At 45.3% G+C, this 22,400-nt stretch overlaps 1 protein-coding gene across 1 annotated transcript in view; it reads left to right on the plus strand.

Annotated features, from left to right (window-relative positions):
- LOC121585668 (potassium voltage-gated channel subfamily KQT member 4-like) overlaps positions 1 to 22,400 on the plus strand; it is a 112,611-nt gene that overhangs the window by 78,581 nt on the left and 11,630 nt on the right. The window contains exons 3-11 of the mRNA XM_041901996.1: positions 11,278 to 11,404; positions 11,633 to 11,808; positions 12,953 to 13,078; positions 13,269 to 13,379; positions 13,478 to 13,573; positions 13,713 to 13,801; positions 15,196 to 15,321; positions 18,728 to 18,957; positions 20,852 to 20,951. Of these exons, the coding sequence (XP_041757930.1) occupies positions 11,278 to 11,404; positions 11,633 to 11,808; positions 12,953 to 13,078; positions 13,269 to 13,379; positions 13,478 to 13,573; positions 13,713 to 13,801; positions 15,196 to 15,321; positions 18,728 to 18,957; positions 20,852 to 20,951 (1,181 nt within the window). The remainder of the gene's footprint in view (positions 1 to 11,277; positions 11,405 to 11,632; positions 11,809 to 12,952; positions 13,079 to 13,268; positions 13,380 to 13,477; positions 13,574 to 13,712; positions 13,802 to 15,195; positions 15,322 to 18,727; positions 18,958 to 20,851; positions 20,952 to 22,400) is intronic.

Below are 22,400 nucleotides of genomic sequence, written 5' to 3' on the forward strand. Positions count from 1 at the left end.
TATCCACTAGGAAGCTCCTGTCCATCTTTGGTCGCTTTTATCTCTGGACCTTTCAATGGTTATAATACATCTCAAACATTAGGCACACACATCACTCACCACTCACCACACACACACGCCAGGGCTGGTGGCAGTTAAAATAAAATAAATAAAATAAATTGAAAAACTTTAACAATAAATAGCTTCTACTCCTCAGTTTATTGAGAAGTCATTGAAAATAGATGCTGTTTTATTTTTATTTTGAATTAATATTTAAGTTTACTTTCTGAATTGACTGCCTTCAATTCGAATTGACCCCAGCCCTGACACACACACACACACACACACACACACACACGCACGCACACAGACACACACACACACACACACACACACACACACACACTAGGGTACCTACAGTAGGCAATACAACTGAGTGAACTCATTGAACACCACCCAACTCTCTCTCTTTTGCTCTCTTTCTCCCTCTTTCTCTCGATCTCTTTCGCTCTCTTTCTCTATATTGCTCTATCTTGCTCTCTCTATCTCTCTCTATCTCTGTTTCTCGTCCCCTGCTTCTTTCTATCTCTCCCTCTCACCAGTTAGTGTTCTCTTTTCTTCTCATTTTCCCGTGACTGTTCAGCTTCCTCTTTATCTCTCGCTGTCCAACCTTCTTCAGCATGTCTACAATGAGTACTTCCCTGTTTCTCTCTGTCCAACCTTCTTCAGCATGTCTACAATGAGTACTTTCCTGTCTCTCTCTGTCCAACCTTCTTCAACATGTCTACAATGAGTACTTTCCTGTCTCTCTCTGTCCAACCTTCTTCAACATGTCTACAAAGAGTACTTCCCTGTCTCTCTCTGTCCAACCTTCTTCAACATGTCTACAATGAGTACTTCCCTGCTTCTCTCTGTCCAACCTTCTTCAGCATGTCTACAATGAGTACTTCCCTGTTTCTCTCTGTCCAACCTTCTTCAACATGTCTACAATGAGTACTTCCCTGTCTCTCTCTCTTTCTACCCCCCTCTCCCCCTGCCTCTTGCTAGTTCCTCCTATCTCTCTCTTCCTCTTCCTCTTCCTCTCTCTCTCTCTCTCTCTCTCTCTCCCTCCCGCTCTCTCTGTATCTCTCTCTCACTCCCCCTCTCTCCCCGTCTCTCACTCGTGTCACTCCTCCACTCCGAAACAAACAACGCCCCCTGTCAGCTCATTGAAGTTACTGCATTAGAGACAGATGATGGGTGTAGAATAGAAGAAAATAGAATAGAATAGCACACAGTAGATTTCATGAAGCTTTATTAGTTTGGTTTAACTTTCATTAATATTTGTATTGGTGGACAACTTTTGACTGCTCTATACAGTGATGTAATTGGTAGACAACTTTGGACTCTGCTCTATACAATTATCTAATTGGTGTACAACTTTGGACTCTGCCAGATACAGTGATCTAATTGGTGGTTGGTCCCAGGCTCTGCCAGATACAGTTATCTAATTGGTAGGTGGTCCCAGGCTTTGCTAGATACAGTGATCTATTTGGTGGATGGTCCCAGGCTCTGATACAGTTGAAGTCAGAAGTTTACATACACCTTAGCCAAATACATTTAAACTCAGTTTTTCACAATTCCTGACATTTAATCCTAGTAAAAATTCCCTGTTTTAGGTCAGTTAGGATCACCACTTTATTTTAAGAATGTGAAATGTCAGAATAATAGTAGAGAGAATGATTTATTTCAGCTTTTATTTATTTCATCACATTCCCAGTGGGTCAGAAGTTTACATACACTCAATTAGTATTTGGTAGCATTGCCTTTAAATTGTTTGACTTGGGTGAAAAGTTTCGGGTATCCTTCCACAAGCTTCCCACAATAAGTTGGGTGAATTATGGCCCATTCCTACTGACAGAGCTGGTGTAACTGAGTCAGGTTTGTAGGCCTCCTTGCTCGCACACGCTTTTTCAGTTCTGCCCACAGATTTTCTATAGGATTGAGGTCAGGGCTTTGTGATGGCCACTCCAATACCTTGACTTTGTTGTCCTTAAGCCATTTTGCCACAACTTTGGAAGTATGCTTGGGATCATTGTCCATTTGGAAGACCCATTTACGACCAAGCTTTAACTTCCTGACTGATGTCTTGAGATGTTGCTTCAATCGTTTTCCTTCCTCATGATGTCATCTATTTTGTGAAGTGCACCAGTTCCTCCTGCAGCAAAGCACCCCCGTGCTTCACGGTTGGGATGGTGTTCTTCGGCTTGCAAGGGACCCCCTTTTTCCTCCAAACATAACGATGGTCATTATGGCCAAACAGTTCTATTTTTGTTTCATCAGACCAGAGGACATTTCTCCAAAAATTACGATCTTTGTCCCCATGTGCAGTTGCAAACCGTAGTCTGGCTTTTTTATGGCGGTTTTGGAGCAGTGGCTTCTTCCTCGCTGAGCGGCCTTTCAGGTTATGTCGATATAGGACTCGTTTTACTGTGGATATAAATACTTTTGTACCTCTTTCCTCCAGCATCTTCACAAGGTCCTTTGCTGTTGTTCTGGGATTGATTTGCACTTTTTGCACCAAAGTACTTTCCTCTCTAGGAGACAGAACGCATCTCCTTCCTGAGCGGTATAACGGCTGCGTGGTCCCATGGTGTTTATACTTGCGTACTATTGTTTGTACAGATGAACGTGGTACCATCAGGCGATTTTGCTCCCAAGGATGAACCAGACTTGTGGAGGTCTACAATTTATTTCTGAGGTCTTGGCTGATTTCTTTTGATTTTCCCATGATGTCAAGCAAAGAGGCACTGAGTTTGAAGGTAGGCATTGAAATACATCCACAGGTACACCTCCAATTGACTCAAATGATGTCAATTAGCCTATCAGAAGCTTCTAAAGCCATGACATCATTTTCTGGAATTTTCCAGGCTGTTTAAAGGCACAGTCAACTTAGTGTATGTAAACTTCTGACCCACTGGAATTGTGATACAGTGAATTATAAGTTAAATAATCTGTCTGTAAACAATTGTTGGAAAAATTACTTGTGTCATGCACAAAGTAGATGTCCTAACCGACTTGCCAAAACGATAGTTTGTTAACAAGAAATATAATTGGTTGAAAAACAAGTTTTAATGACTCCAACCTAAGTGTATGTAAACTTCCGATTTCAACTGTAGATGTTGTCTTCTGGAAGACTGTGATAGTGGCCGGCTTGGCCAGTGACGTCCATCTCTATGTACTCACCTATGGTCAAGCTAACTGGAGCGTTGGTTGCAGTGTCTATGTGCTGTGGATCTACTTTGGGGGTGATTCTTGTGTTAGTGGTCTCATAGTCAGAACTGGGGGTGTTCTTGTGCTTGAAGACCAGCAGCAGAGAGAGTGTGACACACGAACAGCAGTGCTGAGACACACGCCACCGCTGTTAGAACCAAGAGAGTCAGCTGGGACTGAGGAGAGAGAGAAGGGAAACTTGTCCACCTGGTGTATAACACACACACACACGTGTGTATATAACTGACTTTGTTGGGTATGGTTGTTTGTCCAGTCCGGGGGAGGGCTCTCCAAGTCTGTGGCAACAGTAGCTAAAGGAAAACAGTGAAAGGTGAATTACTGTAGCTACCTGTATGTACTTTAAACTCACACACACACTCACACACACACACACTCACACTCTGGCCATGACATGTAGCTGTCAATCAAATGGACGGAACAGTTGATCACCTTTCTACTTCTTTTTTTCTATTTGATACTTTTCTACTTTTGTACCTTTAATATTGAATACTGCATTGTTGAGGAAGAGTTTGCAAGTAAGCATTTCACTGTACTGTTTACAGCTGTTGTATTCTGTGCATGTGACAAATAAACTTTGATTTGATCAATCAATTTGATTGACACTATTAAGACATTACTTCATCAGATTTAATATACTACATAAAACAGATTTTTTTGTGCTAACTGCGAAGCAATACATGTCGAAGCCAACAAACTGTCCTGTCTACAAATGTAATCAGTATTGTGGTGAAAGTCATTCTCCAAACTAACCATAGGCCTACATCTTTTTCGACTAAACACTTTTTACGAGCCAACTTTTAGACATTGTGAGTGCTGCCTGTCTTTATGTGTTGAAGTTGAACTCTTGAGTGTGTAAAATAAATAAACAAATTACGGTGATTTAGGGCTGTTTTTCCAGACAAAGACTACACATAGTCCTGATCTAAAAAGCATGGTCAATGGAGAATCTACACGGAAATATATTTTAAGTCCAGAACAAAGCTTAATCTATGTCTGGGAAACTGGCCCCTAGTGTTAAGAATAAAGGTTGACTGATCTAGGTCCAGTCTCCAGTGAAGCAGCGCACTGTTCGCCTACCTGAGAGGAGATTCAGTATAGTGATAAAGACACCAGGCTTCTCTGCCAGTGAAGTCCCATCTCTACCTGTACAGTTTCACACACACACACACACACACACACACACACACACACACACACACACACACACTTTTGATACTGAAGTATATTTAAAACCAAATACTTTTAGACTTTTACTCAAGTAGTATTTTACTGGGTGACTTTCACTTTTACTTGAGTCATTTTCTATTAAGGTATCTTTACTTTTACTCAAGTATGACAATTGGGTACTTTTTCCAGCACTGCGCACACACACACACACACACACACACACACACACACACACACACACACACACACACACACACACACACACACACACACACACACCACACACTACTCCTGTCACAGTACCTGTGAGGCTACCTAGCCTGCTCTCTGTGTGTGTGTCAGATCAAATCAAATGTTATTTGTCACATGCTTCATAAACAACAGGTGTAGACTAACAGTGAAATGCTTACTTATGCAGAGTTAAAGATGAAAAAGTAAAATAATTGAAATAGTGACACGAGCAATAAATACACAGTGAATAACGAATAACAATAATGAGTAAAAATAACATGGCTGTATACAGGAAGTACCAGTACTGAGTGGATGTGCAGGGGTACAAGGTAATTGAGGTAGCTATGTACATATAGGTAGGGTTAAAGTGACTAGGCAACATGATAGATAATAGACAGTAGCAGCAGCGGGTAGCCATTTGACTAGCTATTTAGCAGTCTTGTTTAGCAGACTTATGGCTTTGGGGTAGAAGCTGTTCAGGGTCCTGTTGGTTCCAGACTTGGTGCACTGTTACCGCTTGCCACGCGGTAACAGAGAGAACAGTCTATGACTTGGGTGGCTGGAGTCTTGGATTTTTTTTTGGGTCTTCCTCTGACACCGCCGTTTCTTACACTGCTGTTCCTCCGTGGGACAACACACACACTCTGCGGCAGGCGTGACAGTACGCAGAATCAGACACACACACATTCAGCGGCAGGCGTGACAGCACGCAGAATCAGACACACACACACACACTCAGCGGCAGGTGTGACAGCACGCAGAATCAGACACACACACACACACTCAGCGGCAGGCGTGACAGCACGCAGAATCAGACACATACACACACACTCAGCGGCAGGCGTGACAGCACGCAGAATCAGACACACACACACACACACACTCAGCGGCAGGCGTGACAGCACGCAGAATCAGACACACACACACACACACTCAGCGGCAGGCGTGACAGCACGCAGAATCAGACACATACACACACACTCAGCGGCAGGCGTGACAGCACGCAGAATCAGACACACACACACACACACACTCAGCGGCAGGCGTGACAGCACGCAGAATCAGACACACACACACACTCAGCGGCAGGCGTGACAGCACGCAGAATCAGACACACACACACACACTCAGCGGCAGGCGTGACAGCACGCAGAATCAGACACACACACACACACTCAGCGGCAGGCGTGACAGCATGCAGAATCAGACACACACACACCATCACAGGGAGATGGATGACAATGGGTGACCATGAGCAGTTTGTGTGTGTGAGTATGTGCCATGTGTGTGTCTCATGCGGTTCTAGTCGAGACTCTTCCTCTATCTCTACATGTGCAGACACACTGACAAAAACACACTACACACACAAACACACACACACACTCACATACACAAACCGCTCATAGTCACCCATTGTCATCCATCTCCCTGTGATGGTGTGTGTGTGTGTCTGATTATGCGTGCCGTCACGCTTGCCGCTGAGTGTGTGTGTATGTGTGTTGTCCCAGGGAGGAACAGCAGTGTAAGAAACTGTGGTGTCAGCAGGCGAGAGGACTTTTTGTTGACTATGCAAGAAATCCCAGACATGATCCACTAATCCTAACAGCCATCCTGTAATCACTTACTCCTCTTTCAGCTTTAGAAGGAGGTAATGGAGGATGGCTTTATGATTCTACCTTTTCCCTCTGCCTCTCTCTCTTTCTCTCTATCTATCTCTTTGCCTCTCTCTCTCTCCCTCTGCCTCTCTCTCTCTCTCTCTCTCTCTCTCTCTCTCGCTTTCTCCCTTTGCCTCTCTCTCTCTCCCTCTGCCTCTCTCTCTCTCTCTCTCTCTCTCTCTCTCTCTCTCTCTCTCTCTCTCTCTCTCTCTCTCTCTCTCTCCCTTTGCCTCTCTCTCTCTCCCTCTGCCTCTCTCTCTCTCTCTCTCTCTCTCTCTCTCTCTCTCTCCCTTTGCCTCTCTCTCTCTCTCTCTATCCTCTGCTCTCTCTCTCTCTCTCTCTCTCTCTCTCTCTCTCTCTCTCTCTCTCTCTCTCTCTCTGTCTCTCTGTCTCTCACTCTCCCTCTGCCTCGCTCTCAATTAAATTAAATTCAATAGACTTTATTGACATGGCAAGTTAAATTACTTACATTGTCAAAGTATACATATAACAAACATGGTGGGACCAACAGCAATAATAATAGTAGTAGTGGAAATGGGATTACCATTAACAGCAACTACAACAACAATATTAATGAGAATAACAATACTTTAAAGCAATAGTAGTAGACCAGTCTCAACATGACTGAGAAGACACATAACATGGCATGAAAGCCAAAACAAAACAGGAAAATTATTGACATTACATTACACTTTTCACTGGCTGTCCCTCATGTTGTGGCAGGAGGACCCATATTTGGCTGCCAAAATTGCACATTTTGGCTTTTCACCCAATAAATATTTGATTTTTTCTTCCTCTTTTATAGTTTCAAATTCTTTGTACTGAATGATAATTTTGGGAAAGAAAGATTCTCTTAGGTCTGACTATTTGTCACAGTGTAATAGGAAATGCAGCTCTGTCTCTACCTCTCCCCGGGGCAGAGTGAGCACAGCCTGTCCTCTCTGGGCAGCCAGGTTTGCCTGTGACGACCGGTCTCTATAGCCAGACTGTGCTCACTGAGTCTGTACCTAGTCATTGTTTTCCTCAGTTTTCTATCAGTCACAGTGGTCAGATAGTCTGCCACCATGTACTGTCTGTTTAGAGCCAAATAGCATTGAAGTTTACTTTGATTTTTTTGTGGTGTCTTTCCAATAGGTGATATATTTTTCTTTTTGCTTTGTGATGATTTGGTTGGGCCAGATTTTCTGAGTGCTGTCCTGAGGCTCTATGAGGTTGGTTTTGGTTAGTGAACTGAGCCTCAGAACCAGCTGGCTGAGGGGACTCTTCTCTTGTTTCATCTCTTGACATAGTAGAGCTGTGTGATGGAATGTTTTGGGGTCACTTGTTTTTAGATGGTTGTAAAATTTGATGGCTCTTTTTTCTATTCGAATAAGGAGGGGGTATTGGCCCAATTCTGCTCTACATTATTTTGAGTTTTTCTCTGCACTTGCAATACAGTCTTGCAAAACTCTGCATGCAGTATTTCGATTGGATATTTGTCCCATTTGGTAAATTCAGTATTAGAGAGCGGACCCCATACTTCGCTGCCATATAGAGCAATTGGTTCTATAACTGATTGGAAAATGTTGAGCCAGATTCTAATTGGAATTTCGATTTTAATATTCCTTTTAATGGCATAGAATGCTCTTCTAACTTTGTCTCTCAGCTCATTCACAGCCATGTGAAAGCTACCTGTGTTGCTGATATTTAGTCCTAGATACGTGTAATTTTTGGTGTGTTCTAATAGAACTGTGTCCAAATATCCGTTTTTTTTATTTATTAACGGTCAGAGCCCAGGTCTGACAGAACCTGTGCAGATGCTGCTGTAACCCCTCCTTAGTGGGAGACAGTAGCACCAGGTCATCTGCGTACAGCAGACACTTGATTTCAGTGTTGTGTAGGGTGAGACCAGGTGCTGCCGATTCTTATAATGTTTTTGTCAATTCATTAATGTAGATGTTAAATAGTGTTGGACTTATTGGGCAGCCCTGTTTCACTCCACGTCCCTGAGAGAAAAAGTCTGTTTGCTTGTTGCCGATTTTAACCGCACATTTGTTTTTAGTGTACATTGATTTAATAACATCATATGTTTTCCCTCCAATACCACTTTCTATTAGTTTGTAAAAAAGACCTTTGTGCCAAATTGAATCAAATGCTTTCTTGAAGTCTACAAAACACGAGTAGATTTTGCCTTTGTTTTGGTTGACTTGTTTGTCTATTAGAGTGTGGAGGATGTAGCTCCTGTAGCACAGTTGGTAGAGCACAGCGGGGAGCCAGTATGAAAATGGATGCACTCACTAAAAACTGTAAGTCGCTCTGGATAAGAGCGTCTGCTAAATGACTAAAATGTAAATGTGGTCTGTTGTACGATAATTTAAAACAAATCCAATCTGGCTTCTGCTTAGGATGTTGTGTTCATCAAAGAAATTATGTAGTCTGCTGTTTATGATACTGCAGAGAATTTTCCCCAAGTTGCTGTTAACGCAAATTCCTCTGTAATTATTTGGGTAAAATTTGTCAAAATTTTTATAGATTGGTGTGATCAATCCTTGGTTCCAAATAACTTTCTTAGATTTATGCAATCATTATCAAACCATTTTTCATTATCTATTCTTTTTTGTTTGCTCTTATGTTTCTTTAGATTAGCCGAGGAGGCTAATTTGTCAAATATAAAGTTTATGTTCCAAACGGCCAAATTTACACCTTCATTGCTGTAGGAGAATGTTAAGGCTAAAAAAGTTGTCCAGGAGAGATTGTATTTTTTGGCTACTAATTGCTTTTTGGTAGATTTCTGTACTTTTTGCACTCCATCTATAGGTCTGTTTAGTACCATGTCAATTACTCTATATCTCTCTCTCCCTCTCCCTCTGCCTCTCTCTCTCGCTCTCTCTCTCTCTCTCGCTCTCTCTCTCTCTCTCTCTCTCTCCCTCTCTCTCTCCCTCTGCCTCTCTCTCTCTCTCTCTCTCTCTTTCTCTCCCTCTGCCTCTCTCCATCTCCCTCTCTCTCTCTCTCTCTCCTTCTGGCTCTCTCTCTCTCTCTCTCTCTCTCTCTCTCTCTCTCTCTCTCTCTCTCTCCCTCTCCCTCTGCCCCCCTCTCTCTCTCTCTCTCTCTCTCTCGCTCTCGCTCTCTCGCTCTCGCTCTCGCTCTCGCTCTCGCTCTCGCTCCTTCTGGCTCTCTCTCTCTCTCTCTCTCTCTCTCTCCTTTTACTTTTGCTCACTCACTCACTCATCTCCCTTTCTCTTTTATATCTTTATATATGTCTCTTCGTTGCCCTCTCCTTTTTGCCTCCGCCCCTTCTCTCTTACTGTTATTAAATGGTCAGACCCTCTCTCTCTCTGTCTCCCCCTACAGGAGGTTGTGATAATTGTGGTGTTCTCTCTCTCTGTCTCCCCCTACAGGAAGTTGTGATAATCGTGGTGTTCTCTCTCTCTGTCTCCCCCTACAGGAGGTTGTGATAATCGTGGTGTTCTCTCTCTCTGCCTCCCCCTACAGGAGTTTGTAATAATCGTTGTGTTCTCTCTCTCTGTCGCCCCCTACAGGAGTTTGTAATGATCGTGAGGTTCTCTCTCTCTGTCACCCCCTACAGGAGTTTGTAATGATCGTGGTGTTCTCTCTCTCTGTCACCCCCTACAGGAGTTTGTAATGATGGTGGTGTTCTCTCTCTCTGTCACCCCTACAGGAGTTTGTAATGATCGTGGTGTTCTCTCTCTCTGTTGCCCCCTACAGGAGTTTGTAATGATCGTGGGGTTCTCTCTCTCTGTTGCCCCCTACAGGAGTTTGTAATGATCGTGGTGTTCTCTCTCTCTGTGGCCCCCTACAGGAGTTTGTAATGATCGTGGGGTTCTCTGTCTCTGCCGCCCCCTACAGGAGTTTGTAATGATCGTTGTGTTCTCTCTCTCTGTCGCCCCCTACAGGAGTTTGTAATGATCGTGGCATTCTCTCTCTCTGTCACCCCCTACAGGAGTTTGTAATGAGCGTGGTGTTCTCTCTCTCTGTCGCCCCCTACAGGAGTTTGTAATGATCGTGGTGTTCTCTCTCTCTGTTGCCCCATACAGGAGTTTGTAATGATCGTGGTGTTCTCTCTCTCTGTTGCCCCCTACAGGAGTTTGTAATGATCGTGAGGTTCTCTGTCTCTGCCGCCCCCTACAGGAGTTTGTAATGATCGTTGTGTTCTCTCTCTCTGTCGCCCCCTACAGGAGTTTGTAATGATTGTGGCATTCTCTCTCTCTGTCACCCCCTACAGGGGTTTGTAATGAGCGTGGTGTTCTCTCTCTCTGTTGCCCCCTACAGGAGTTTGTAATGATCGTGGTGTTCTCTCTCTCTGCCGCCCCCTACAGGAGTTTGTAATGATCGTGGTGTTCTCTCTCTCTGTCGCCCCCTACAGGAGTTTGTAATGATCGTGGCATTCTCTCTCTCTGTCACCCCCTACAGGAGTTTGTAATGAGCGTGGTGTTCTCTCTCTCTCTTGCCCCCTACAGGAGTTTGTAATGATGGTGGTGTTCTCTCTCTCTGTCGCCCCCTACAGGAGTTTGTAATGATCGTGGCGTTCTCTCTCTCTGTTGCCCCCTACAGGAGTTTGTAATGAGCGTGGTGTTCTCTCTCTCTGTCGCCCCCTACAGGAGTTTGTAATGAGCGTGGTGTTCTCTCTCTCTGTCGCCCCCTACAGGAGTTTGTAATGATCGTGGCGTTCTCTCTCTCTGTCACCCCTACAGGAGTTTGTAATGAGCGTGGTGTTCTCTCTCTCTGTCACCCCCTACAGGAGTTTGTAATGAGCGTGGTGTTCTCTCTCTCTGTCGCCCCCTACAGGAGTTTGTAATGATTGTGGCGTTCTCTCTCTCTGTCACCCCTACAGGAGTTTGTAATGAGTGTGGTGTTCTCTCTCTCTGTCACCCCCTACAGGAGTTTGTAATGATCGTGGTGTTCTCTCTCTCTGTCACCCCCTACAGGAGTTTGTAATGATCGTGGTGTTCTCTCTCTCTGTCACCCCCTACAGGAGTTTGTAATGATCGTGGTGTTTGGTCTGGAATACGTTGTGAGGGTTTGGGCGTCCGGCTGCTGCTGTCGCTACAGAGGATGGCAGGGGAGACTACGCTTCGCCAGGAAACCCTTCTGCATCATAGGCAAGACGCAGTGTTTGTGTGTCTGTGTCTGTTCACCTACAAGTTAATGTGTGTGTGCATCAGTGGAGGCTGCTGTGGGGAGGACGGCTCATAATAATGGCCGTAACGGAGCAAATGGAATGGCATCAAACACCCCCTCTCTCTCTCCTATCTTTCTCCTTTCTCCCCCTCTACTCTTTCAACCCCTCGCTTTTCCTCTCTCCTTTCTTCCTCCTCTTCCCTCCATAGACTTCATAGTGTTTGTGGTGTCGTTGGCGGTGATCGCAGCGGGCACCCAGGGGAACGTCTTTGCCACCTCTGCCCTGCGCAGCATGCGGTTCCTCCAGATCCTCCGGATGGTACGCATGGACAGACGAGGAGGCACCTGGAAACTACTGGGCTCTGTGGTCTACGCTCACAGCAAGGTGGACGGACACACACATAGACAGACATACGCAAACACAGACAGACACGCACACACACACACACACACACGATGGTGGTGATGATGATGATGATGATGATGGACACGACCAGGATTAGTGATATGCGGTCAAAGCAAAATGAGGGTGTGAGTAAGAGACTGTATGACCACCAGGAGACTCAGAAACACACACATACTCACACCTGGTTCAGTTTAGTGGAAAACTGCTGAGCTCAGCAATGTTGTCCCATAGTTAGGCTGTCTGACCTCAGAAACCATTTCCTACTTAGACTGCTCTAGTTTGTCAATTAGGCTGACCACTCTGCAATTTGGCTGTTACTTTTTCAAACACACGCATACACATACGCACACACGGATACACAAAAAACTAACACACACACACGCACTGTCCAGCCATGATGAGGCTGGTGATGACAGTCATTCTGATGGATTGGCAACAGGGCTCAACAATACTGAGTTGGCAATTCATAACTAAAACCAACTAAGGCCAGATCTGATGATGATGAAGATGAAGATGATGATGATGTTGGTCTTGCTCTCTATTGTCTGGCATTTATTGATTCATCTTAATTGATGTTGATGATGGTTTTGAAGATATGATGATAATGACTATCTCTCTCCCTCTCTCTCTCTCTCTCTCTCTCTCTCTCTCTCTCTGTATGGCTCTCTCTCTCTCTCTCTCTCTCTCTCTCTCTCTGTCTCGCTCTCTCTCTCTCTCTGTCTCTCTCTCTATATCTCTCTCTCTCTCTGTCTCTCTCGCTCTCTTTCTCTCCCCTCTCTTTCTCTCTCTCTCCTCATCTCTCTCTTTCTCTCTCCCCACTCTCTCTTTCTCCCCCTCTCTCTCTCTCTCTCTCTCTCTCTCTCTCTCTCTCTCTCTCTCTCTCTCTCCCCACCCCTCTCTCTCTCTCTTTCTCTCTCGGTTTCTCTCTTTCTCTCTCTCTTTCTCTCTCCCCACCTCTCTCTCTCACTCTCTCTCTCTCTTTCTCCCCCTCTCTCTCCCCCTCTGTCTCTCTCCCCACATCCCCCCCTCTCTCTCTCTCTCTCTCTCTCTCTCTCTCTCTCTCTCCACTACTCTCTTTCTCTCTCTCCACCTCTCTCTCCCCCCCACTCTCTCTGTCTCTTAGGAGCTGATCACAGCGTGGTACATTGGTTTCCTGGTCCTGATCTTTGCCTCCTTCCTGGTCTACCTGGCAGAGAAGGATGTCAACACAGAGTTCAACACCTACGCAGACTCCCTCTGGTGGGGAACGGTCAGTACTGCTTACACACAGACCCACTGACTTGGGTAGAAATGGCCCTTTCTACAGATTTAACACTCACCAATAGACAACAAGGTCTCTCTATTACCCTGCATTCATTATAAATCAATACCTTTTCTGTTTTGATGTTTCGCCCTAGAAGCCCACTACTCACACCCTGTGTGTGTGTTTCTACACCCAGATAACTCTCACCACCATCGGCTATGGTGACAAGACACCCCGCACCTGGTTGGGGCGACTTCTGGCTGCCGGCTTCGCTCTCTTGGGCGTGTCCTTCTTCGCCCTTCCTGCCGTGAGTCCCTCTCATTGGTCCACATCACTGTCAGTTCCCTTCCCAGCCAATCAGGGTTGGTCTCATACCTCTGGCTCTCCCTCTGACCCATCTCTCAGGGTATCCTGGGGTCAGGCTTTGCCCTGAAGGTGCAGGAGCAGCACAGACAGAAGCACTTTGAGAAGAGGAGGACTCCTGCCGCCAACCTTATACAGGTTGACCACAGATAGCATTCACTCAATCTTACAAAGGACAGAATAGGTGCTAACAACTGAACCCAGCAACAAATTCAGGCTGTTTTGCTGTAAGATTGGATCTTTTTTGTTGTTGTGGCTAAACGTGTATGTGTTCCAGGCTGCGTGGCGTCTGTACTCTACTGATGCTCAGCACTCCTACCTGACAGCCACATGGTACTTCTATGACAGCATGCTTCCTTCCTTCAGGTAGGTACTCCTCTCCTCTCCTCTCCTCTCCTCTCCTCTCCTCTCCTCTCCTCTCCTCTCCTCTCCTCTCCTCTCCTCTCCTCTCCTCTCCTCTCCTCTCCTCTCCAACAATGCTGCTGTTGTGTGGTTATGTGTTGTTGCTGATCGACCCATGGATTTAACCATCCCCACTGTACGCGTTAGTCTATCTATTGTGTCAGGAAATGAAAAGGACAAAATGTTTGTACAGGTAGATGTGACTTGGAATATCAAGCGTATCTCAGCTTTCCTAAAATAATGTGGTTTTGAACGCCAGTTGACACTGCCAACCGGTTGAACATTGAGAGAGCATTGTAGGGAGATTATGAGAAGCTGTACAGATGAATTATAGGAACTAGGAGAGAAAAAACACATTTAACCTATGCATAGATATGGTAGACATGAAACACACAAATGAACATGCACACCACAGGAGGTTGGTGGCACCTTAATTGGGGAGGACAGGCTCGTGGTAATGACTGGAGCGGAATTAGTGGAATGGTATCAAATACACCAAACACATGGTTTGATGCCATTCAATTTACTCTGTACCAGCCATTATTATGAGCCATCGTCCCCTCAGCAGCCTCCACCGATGCACACATGTACAAAGATGAGCACTATCCCAGCAAATGAGGTGGTTTTACGAGTGGTGGCATGGGCATTCTATCCACCATTAGAAAAACTTCATTAAAAAACAATGGAGTGTTACTTTTTCTGACATCACAGCAGAATTAGTAAATGCCGCATTCAAAACAACTGGGAACTCAGGAAAAATGTTGCTCTGACTGGGAAAATTCGATTTGAACGGTCATACAACTCGGAATTCCAACTCGGGAACTCGGGACGCTTTCTAGAGCTAAAATGGTGGGCTGCACTTTCATACATTCTATCCTCCTGATCTAAAATGGTGGGCTGCACTTTCATACATTCTATCCTCCTGATCTAAAATGGTGGGCTGCACTTTCATACATTCTATCCTCCTGATCTAAAATGGTGGGTTGCACTTTCATACATTTTCATTCTCTCTTTTTAAGTTACTACACGTTCCTCCAAGCCTCCAAAATGCGAATACCACCATTGTTTGTTTCTTAAGATTGTGTTCTCCTATTTACATATTAATTTAACTAATTTCGTTTTGTTTAAAAAGAGGGGGACTTTCATGACTTGTGCTTTTTTGGTTCTTAGCTCTGTGTCCAGTAACAAGCAAAAGTGTGTTGATGGCACATTCATATTTCTGACTTCATTTTGATGAATTACATAGGAATGATCCCCCTCTTTTTAATGTTTTGACCCTTAATTTGACCCTTTTTATGAGTTGTTGTTTTGTCGTTTCTTTCTTTCATTTGTTTTCTTTTTTGGGCACGTGGGGTCAGAGAACTGACGCTACTGTTCAGTCACCTTCAGCGACGGCGTAGCGCCAAGAAGGTCCTTCACAACTCCCACCACACCCTGCTGTCCGGGCTGCGGCCCTACAGCTCCCCCTACCTGTCAGGGGACAGGTACGCACCACGCAACACACACGACCCACCAATATATAGATACACCCCGACATACACACACAAACAAACCGTCACCTTCAGTCACAGTCACACACAATTGAACAACATTGTGGTATTCTGTTCAGTACATTAGGCCCTGTTTTGATCATCATTTGTGTCATCAATCCTCTGAAAAAGAATCCACTGGATAAAATAACTGTGGTTCACCAGAGGATACCGCAGCTTTTACTCCTTATAGCTTCAAACTGGTTTAGAAAGAAATGCTGGCTGTTCTCTGGTCTGTGGTTCCTATGTGGATGTGCTGTTGTGTCTCTAACCACCTGTCACTAATACTGATCTCAGACCTGTGTGTAATTAACAGCACCGCCTGCTCCCTACCTGCATCTCTGTCTGCCTCTCATTGACTTTCCTCGTCTGATTCATCCTCATGTCAACTCCATCACCCTCATCCATTCATCTTCTCTCTCCTTTCTTTTTCCCTCGCTCTCTTCCATCTTCTGTCTCTCTTCCATGACATCCCTCCTTCAACCCTGTTCTCAGGAATGCAGAAGTCCCTTGCAGGTTTGTTCTTGTCTTCTGAATGTGTGTGTCTCTGTATTCTCTCTGACAAATCCAGCTAGGAAGTGGTCCTCTGATTGTACAGGCATGGTTCCAACATGGTCATAGAAAAACAATAGAGCACAACCCAGCATGACAGATACATACAATAACATGCCATGTTTTCCAAGGTATATGTTTGGTCTTGTAGCTCCTCAACATGAACCGGGTGATATTTGTCATACTGTGGATTAAATAGTACTGCATGTACATAAATACATTAATAACACACATTGAAGGCAGTGTGCCTCCCAAGTCAAGAAGACAATGGATAGGTGTGGAGCTAAATACTTAGACATTCTGGAAAGGTGGCTGCAGTCTAGTCATGGACATACTCAACTGAACTGCTTCCTCTGCATGCGCTCTGGCTGCCTACACTACATCCCCAACTCAACACACTCCGTTCACCCATCCCTACTCCTTACCTCCCTCCTCAATGGGGTGCTTCTCAATAAATTGACGTGGCTAGCTTTCTTTGCCTCCTTTCCTTCGTCTACTCTGGTCTGAAACCAAAGGTAGTGTAGAGGAAAGCAATATGTTGGGGGCCAACAGGGACACATGCTTTCACTTGGCAATCCTTCAGCATGAAAGGAGACTAGGAAAGGAAGCCATTTTAGACTGTTGAGAGGCAGTAATGGGCTCCACTTTACACCACTCCACCTCACCCTGTCCTCTCTTTTTCTTCACCTCCCTTCTTCACCTTCATGATCTCACTACCTCCGTACACCTCTCTTCTCCTCTTCCTCACCTCTCTCCTCTCCTCCTCTCACCTCTCTGCCTCTCACCTCTCCTCCTCTCCTCCTCTCACCTCTCCTCCTCTCACCTCTCCTCCTCTCCTCTCTCTTCTCCTCTTCTCCTTTTCCTCACCTCCTTTCCTCATCTTCCTCACCTCCTCTCTTCCTTTCCTCCTCTTCTCCTCTCCTCCTCTTCTTCTCCTCTGCAACCCTCACCCAGCCTCTCCTCTCTCTTCCTCTTCCTCTTCTCCTCCTCTTCCTCACCCTATCTCCCTCTGCCTTGTGTGTCTCCTCAGTCAGCTCGTTTCTAAAAAGCGGGGTCTCTTCCGGATTCACGCTGGCCGCAAGCAGCAGAGGTATCCACGGTGACAAGCCTGTGCACGGGGCATGTCAGCACCCCCCACCCCCCCATCCACCTTTCTCACTTTGCCTGAGGGTCCCAAAGCCTTCTGGCCCAGTGCAGTGTGTGTGTGTCTCTGTAAATGTTCTCCTTTGAGTAAGAAGGTGGTTTTAGTCTCTTCATTGAGCATTGTGTGAAGACACTTGCCATTGCCGATGGTACTCAGGCTAGAAATGGCTGACATTTGGTATATTTGACATAAATTGCACAGATATTCACATTTTGTAATTTATCTTTGAGAATAGGAAACACACTGCTCTGGTGTAGAAATCTTTGACTGAGCTTTTACTGTGTGAGAGAATGATGGGGTGTTCTGTTCAGAGGACAACTCTGTTAACTATTACCAGTTGTCTTGCCTGGTTTTGCATTGTTTTTAGTGAACTGGAGGACACAATAAACCATGCGTTGTTTATTGGAGAACAAAGGAATTCTTAGGAATGTTTAATGGTTTATGTGGATCTAATGTCAGCATTGGTCTTCTCTCACACTCTTACCATTTTTTTTATAACATATTTGATATTTTGGACAGAAGGTTGTTCCAAATCTTTTGTTTAAATGAAAAGGTCAAATATTTGGAAGGTCACGCATGCTGCATGACCGTTAATTGTTAAGTGCACATTTTTCATGCATGCTTTCTTTGATTAATTCTGCTCTGTAGTCATTTCTGGAGAGAGGATTTGAATGGTCCTCCATACAATGCAATCACATGCGTGTAAATGTACATTTGCAAATCTTATCCACTTAATAAAAACCCATGCAGAATCATTTCCCTAATAGAGTTTTCCCTTTCGTCTGCTAAAACGTTTATCTTATACTTGCTCAGTATACCATGCATGTCTTTGGTGGATTCAGCTGTATTCAGCCTCACTTATTTACTTCCCCACCAAAGGGCTAACAGTAATTCAACCTTTTACTTACTCTGTCCACCCTCCCCTTCTAAGTCAACCTGAGCATTTCAGCTCCAACATATGAAATGCTATTTCCCCTAATGCTCCTTCAGCTATTTAAATATTAATTTAAATGGCAGGCCAGCACACAAACAAGGAGTATATCGGCGTAAACTACAGGAGTAAACAACAACGTTTCTAATCGTTCTCTGATGTGTGACATTGGAAATTCTTTGTGACTTTAACATGTCAGAGTGTACGTCCCAAATGGCACCTAGGAGTTAGTGGCGCATTGTGTTACCCCCCCCCCAACCAGTCAGTCAGCCAGCCAGTCAGTCAACCAGTCAGTATGTAAGTAATTCTGTCTGTCTTTCTGTCTGTCTGTCTCTCCATCACTTCTGTAATCTCCCAGTCTGTCTGTCTTTCTGTCTGTAATCTCCCAGTCTGTCTGTCTGTCTCTGTTGTTCTCTCTGTCTGCTTTGTTGGTCACTGACTCAGCTCTGTGAGACTGTTTTAATGTTTAATGGTAGTCAGTAACTACAGTATCTAGTGTACTGCTGTCTGTACCTGCTAGCTAACATATTCTAGCTACCTGGGACTGCTCCTCTGTTGATTGGCTAAACTCAGGGTCTAAAACAACTGGATCATCCACTGGACACTATGGACCTATAGTCAATGAGGAAAATCACACAACCGAACTCTAAGGATGTGCTAAGTGACAGATAATAGTGGTAATTCATTCAATAAAGATGTTATACAGGTTAATTGTTCCTTCATTGTTCCAGCAGCAGCAAAATAGGATTCCGAGACCGGATGCGGATGAACAACTCTCGTTCGTCCCAGGCGATCCGGAACAAGGCATCCCCTCTGCCTCCCGGGACGAGTTTCCGCCAGTCGCCCAGCACGGAGAACGTACCAGAAGCCACCAGTCCCGGGAAGGTGCAGAAGAGCTGGAGCTTCAACGACCGCACGCGGTTCCGCACCTCCCTACGACTCAAACCCAGACCTCCTGCAGACGGTGGGAACTTTACTCACTCTCACGCGCATGCATATATACAGTATATACACATACAGCGGGGTCTGAAATGATTGACACCCCCTTGATAAAGATGAGCAAAAATGTCTATGAAAAATTTGGGAAATTCAATTATTTTAGACAAATACAACTGCTTAGACAAAGAGATTTAGTTTAACAAGCAGTACTTTTTTTCTCAAAAGGGTAGGGGTCAAAATTGATACCCCTGTTTTCAATACCTTGCAAGGATAAAGGCACTGATATCCTTAGTCTGAGCTTATGGACAGCCCTCTTCAATATAAACCACAGGTTTTCAATGGGTTTCAAGTCCGGAGACGGAGATGGCCATTGCAAATTGTTGATTTTGTGGCCAATTAACCATTTCTTTGTGGATTTTGATGTGTTCTTGGGGTTAGTGTCTTGCTGGAAGATCCACTTGCACAACCACTGGTGTGCGTGGCCTAAGAGCTCTATTTTCATGTCATCCAACAAATGTAAATGCCTGGAATTTGCTGAACAGCATTGACACTTGGATTGGAACCAGGTGCTTTGGTCAGATGACATGAAAATAGAACTCTTTGGCCACGCATACCAGTGGTCGGTTTGGCATCGAAATGAGAATGCATGAGCAGAAAATAACCCCGTACCTACTGTAAAATATGGTGATGGATCTTTGATGTTATGGGGCTATTTTGCTTCTACTGGTCCTGGGGCCTTTGTTAAGGTCAACCGCATCATCATGAACTTTACCCAGTACCAGGACATTTTACCCAAAAACATGGTTGCCTCTGCCAGGAGGCTGAAACTTGGCCACAAGTGGATCTTCCAGCAAGACAACCCCAAGCACACATCAAAATCCACAAAGAAATTGGCCACAAAATCAACATTTTGAAATGGCCATCTCAGCCTCCAGACTTGAAACCCATTGAATAATATGCCATTTAGCAGACGCTTTTATCCAAAGCGACTTACAGTTGTGCGTGCATAATTTTTTTTTGTGTGTATGGGTGGTCCCGGGGATCGAACCCACTACCTTGGCGTTACAAGCACCGTGCTCTACCAGCTGAGCTACAGAGGACCACAGGAAAACCTGTGCTTTGAATTGAAGAGGGCAGTCATTAAGCGCAGACAAAGGATATCAAGGATCTGGAAGGATTCTGTATGGAGGAATAGTCTAAGATCCCTCCCAATGTGTTCTCCAATCTCATAAAACATTTTAGAAAAAGTATCCGTGCTGTTATCCTCGCAAGGTGAGGTATTGAAAGGTATTGAAAACAGGGGTGTCAATAATGTTGACCTCTACTTTTTTTTAGTTTTACAAAATGTATTTCTCAGAGCAATTGTATTAGTATAAAATAATATAATTAGCAAACAATAAAGCTCAGTATTTTAAATATTTATTTTATAGTAATTTTTGCTAATCTTTATCAAGGGTGTCAATCATTTCAGACCCCACTGTATATACATAGGCACATACTCACAGGCACGGTCTCTCTCATGTATATACTTGTACCGTCTATAAAATACTAATTTGTGCGCACACACTCTCACCCTGTTGTTGCCCTGTCCCCTGTTGTTGCCCTGTCCCCTGTTGTTGCCCTGTCCCCTGTTGTTGCCCTGTCCCCTGTTGTTGCCCTGTCCCCTGTTGCTGCCCTGTCCCCTGTTGCTGCCCTGTCCCCTGTTGCTGCCCTGTCCCCTGTTGTTGCCCTGTCCCCTGTTGTTGCCCTGTCCCCTGTTGTTGCCCTGTCCCCTGTTGCTGCCCTGTCCCCTGTTGCTGCCCTGTCCCCTGTTGTTGCCCTGTCCCCTGTTGCTGCCCTGTCCCCTGTTGTTGCCCTGTCCCCTGTTGTTGCCCTGTCCCCTGTTGTTGCCCTGTCCCCTGTTGCTGTCCTGTCCCCAGTGGAAGGAGTAGGGGAGGACAGTGTTGAGGACAAACCATATTGTGATGTGGCCATGGAGGAAGTGATCCCAGCAGTGAAGACCTTGATACGGGCTGTCAGGTGAGTCATACAACCTCTCTCACAGCACCCCTACCTGTACCCACAGGGTATCTACTGGTTCACAGAACCCTTACCTGTACCCACAGGGTACCTACTGGCCCACAGCACCCCTATTTGTACCCACAGGGTATCTACTGGCCCACAGCACCCCTACCTGTACCCACAGGGTACCTACTGGCCCACAGCACCCCTATTTGTACCCACAGGGTATCTACTGGCCCACAGCACCCCTACCTGTACCCACAGGGTATCTACTGGCCCACAGCACCCCTGCCTGTACCCACAGGGTACCTACCGGCCCACAGCACCCCTACCTGTACCCACAGGGCACATACTGGCCCACAGCACCCCTACCTGTACCCACAGGTTACCTACTGCCCCACAGCACCCCTACCTGTACCCACAGGTTACCTACTGGCCCACACCACCCCTACCTGTACCCACAGGTTACCTACTGGCCCACAGCACCCCTACCTGTACCCACCGGTTACCTACTGGCCCACAGCACCCCTACCTGTACCCACAAGGTACCTACTGGCCCACAGCACCCCTGCCTGTACCCACAGGTTACCTACTAGCCCACAGCACCCCTACCTGTACCCACAGGGTACATACTGGCCCACAGCACCCCTACCTGTGGAACCAGGTCACCTGTCTCCTCTCTGGTCCTCAAGTCGCCACAGTACTTGGGTCTACAATACTTCCTGTAATTGTGGCTGTAGTAAGATGAATGCCCAGCTCCTCCAGTGGGCTCTGGCCGTTTGCAGTTTCAGCTGACGGTAGGGAAACGTCCAGTTTAGCATGGTAACTGAGCCTTCCTGCCGCACGCCGGGTTCCCAGCTCTGATCAGCAAAATTGTGATGTGTCCTCACTCAAATTTTTTTGCATAAAGCTTACTTCATATTTTTGATTTAAAAATAAATAATAATCTCACTGCATCAGAGATAGCATACACAAACGTTTTGGCTTTACAGCCTTCTTCAGTGTGCTGGTACAACTCGTTTTAATTGAAAACAGCATTTATAGGGAACACAGGTTCTAATCAGGGTTGCCACTCATCTGCCAATCAGGGATGTGGCTTCTCTCGTCTACCTGAATACTTCTCTAGTCTACTGGAATACTTCTCTAGTCTTCCTGAATACTTCTCTAGTCTACCTGAATACTTCTCTAGTCTTCCTGAATACTTCTCTAGTCTACCTGAATACTTCTCTAGTCTACTGGAATACTTCTCTAGTCTTCCTGAATACTTCTCTCGTCTACCTGAATACTTCTCTAGTCTACTGGAATACTTCTCTAGTCTTCCTGAATACTTCTCTAGTCTACCTGAATACTTCTCTAGTCTACCTGAATACTTCTCTAGTCTACCTGAATACTTCTCTAGTCTACCTGAATACTTCTCTAGTCTTCCTGAATACTTCTCTAGTCTACTGGAATACTTCTCTAGTCTTC

The sequence above is a fragment of the Coregonus clupeaformis genome, unplaced genomic scaffold, assembly GCF_020615455.1.
Source record: "Coregonus clupeaformis isolate EN_2021a unplaced genomic scaffold, ASM2061545v1 scaf0520, whole genome shotgun sequence".
NCBI classification, from domain to species: Eukaryota; Metazoa; Chordata; class Actinopteri; order Salmoniformes; family Salmonidae; genus Coregonus; species Coregonus clupeaformis.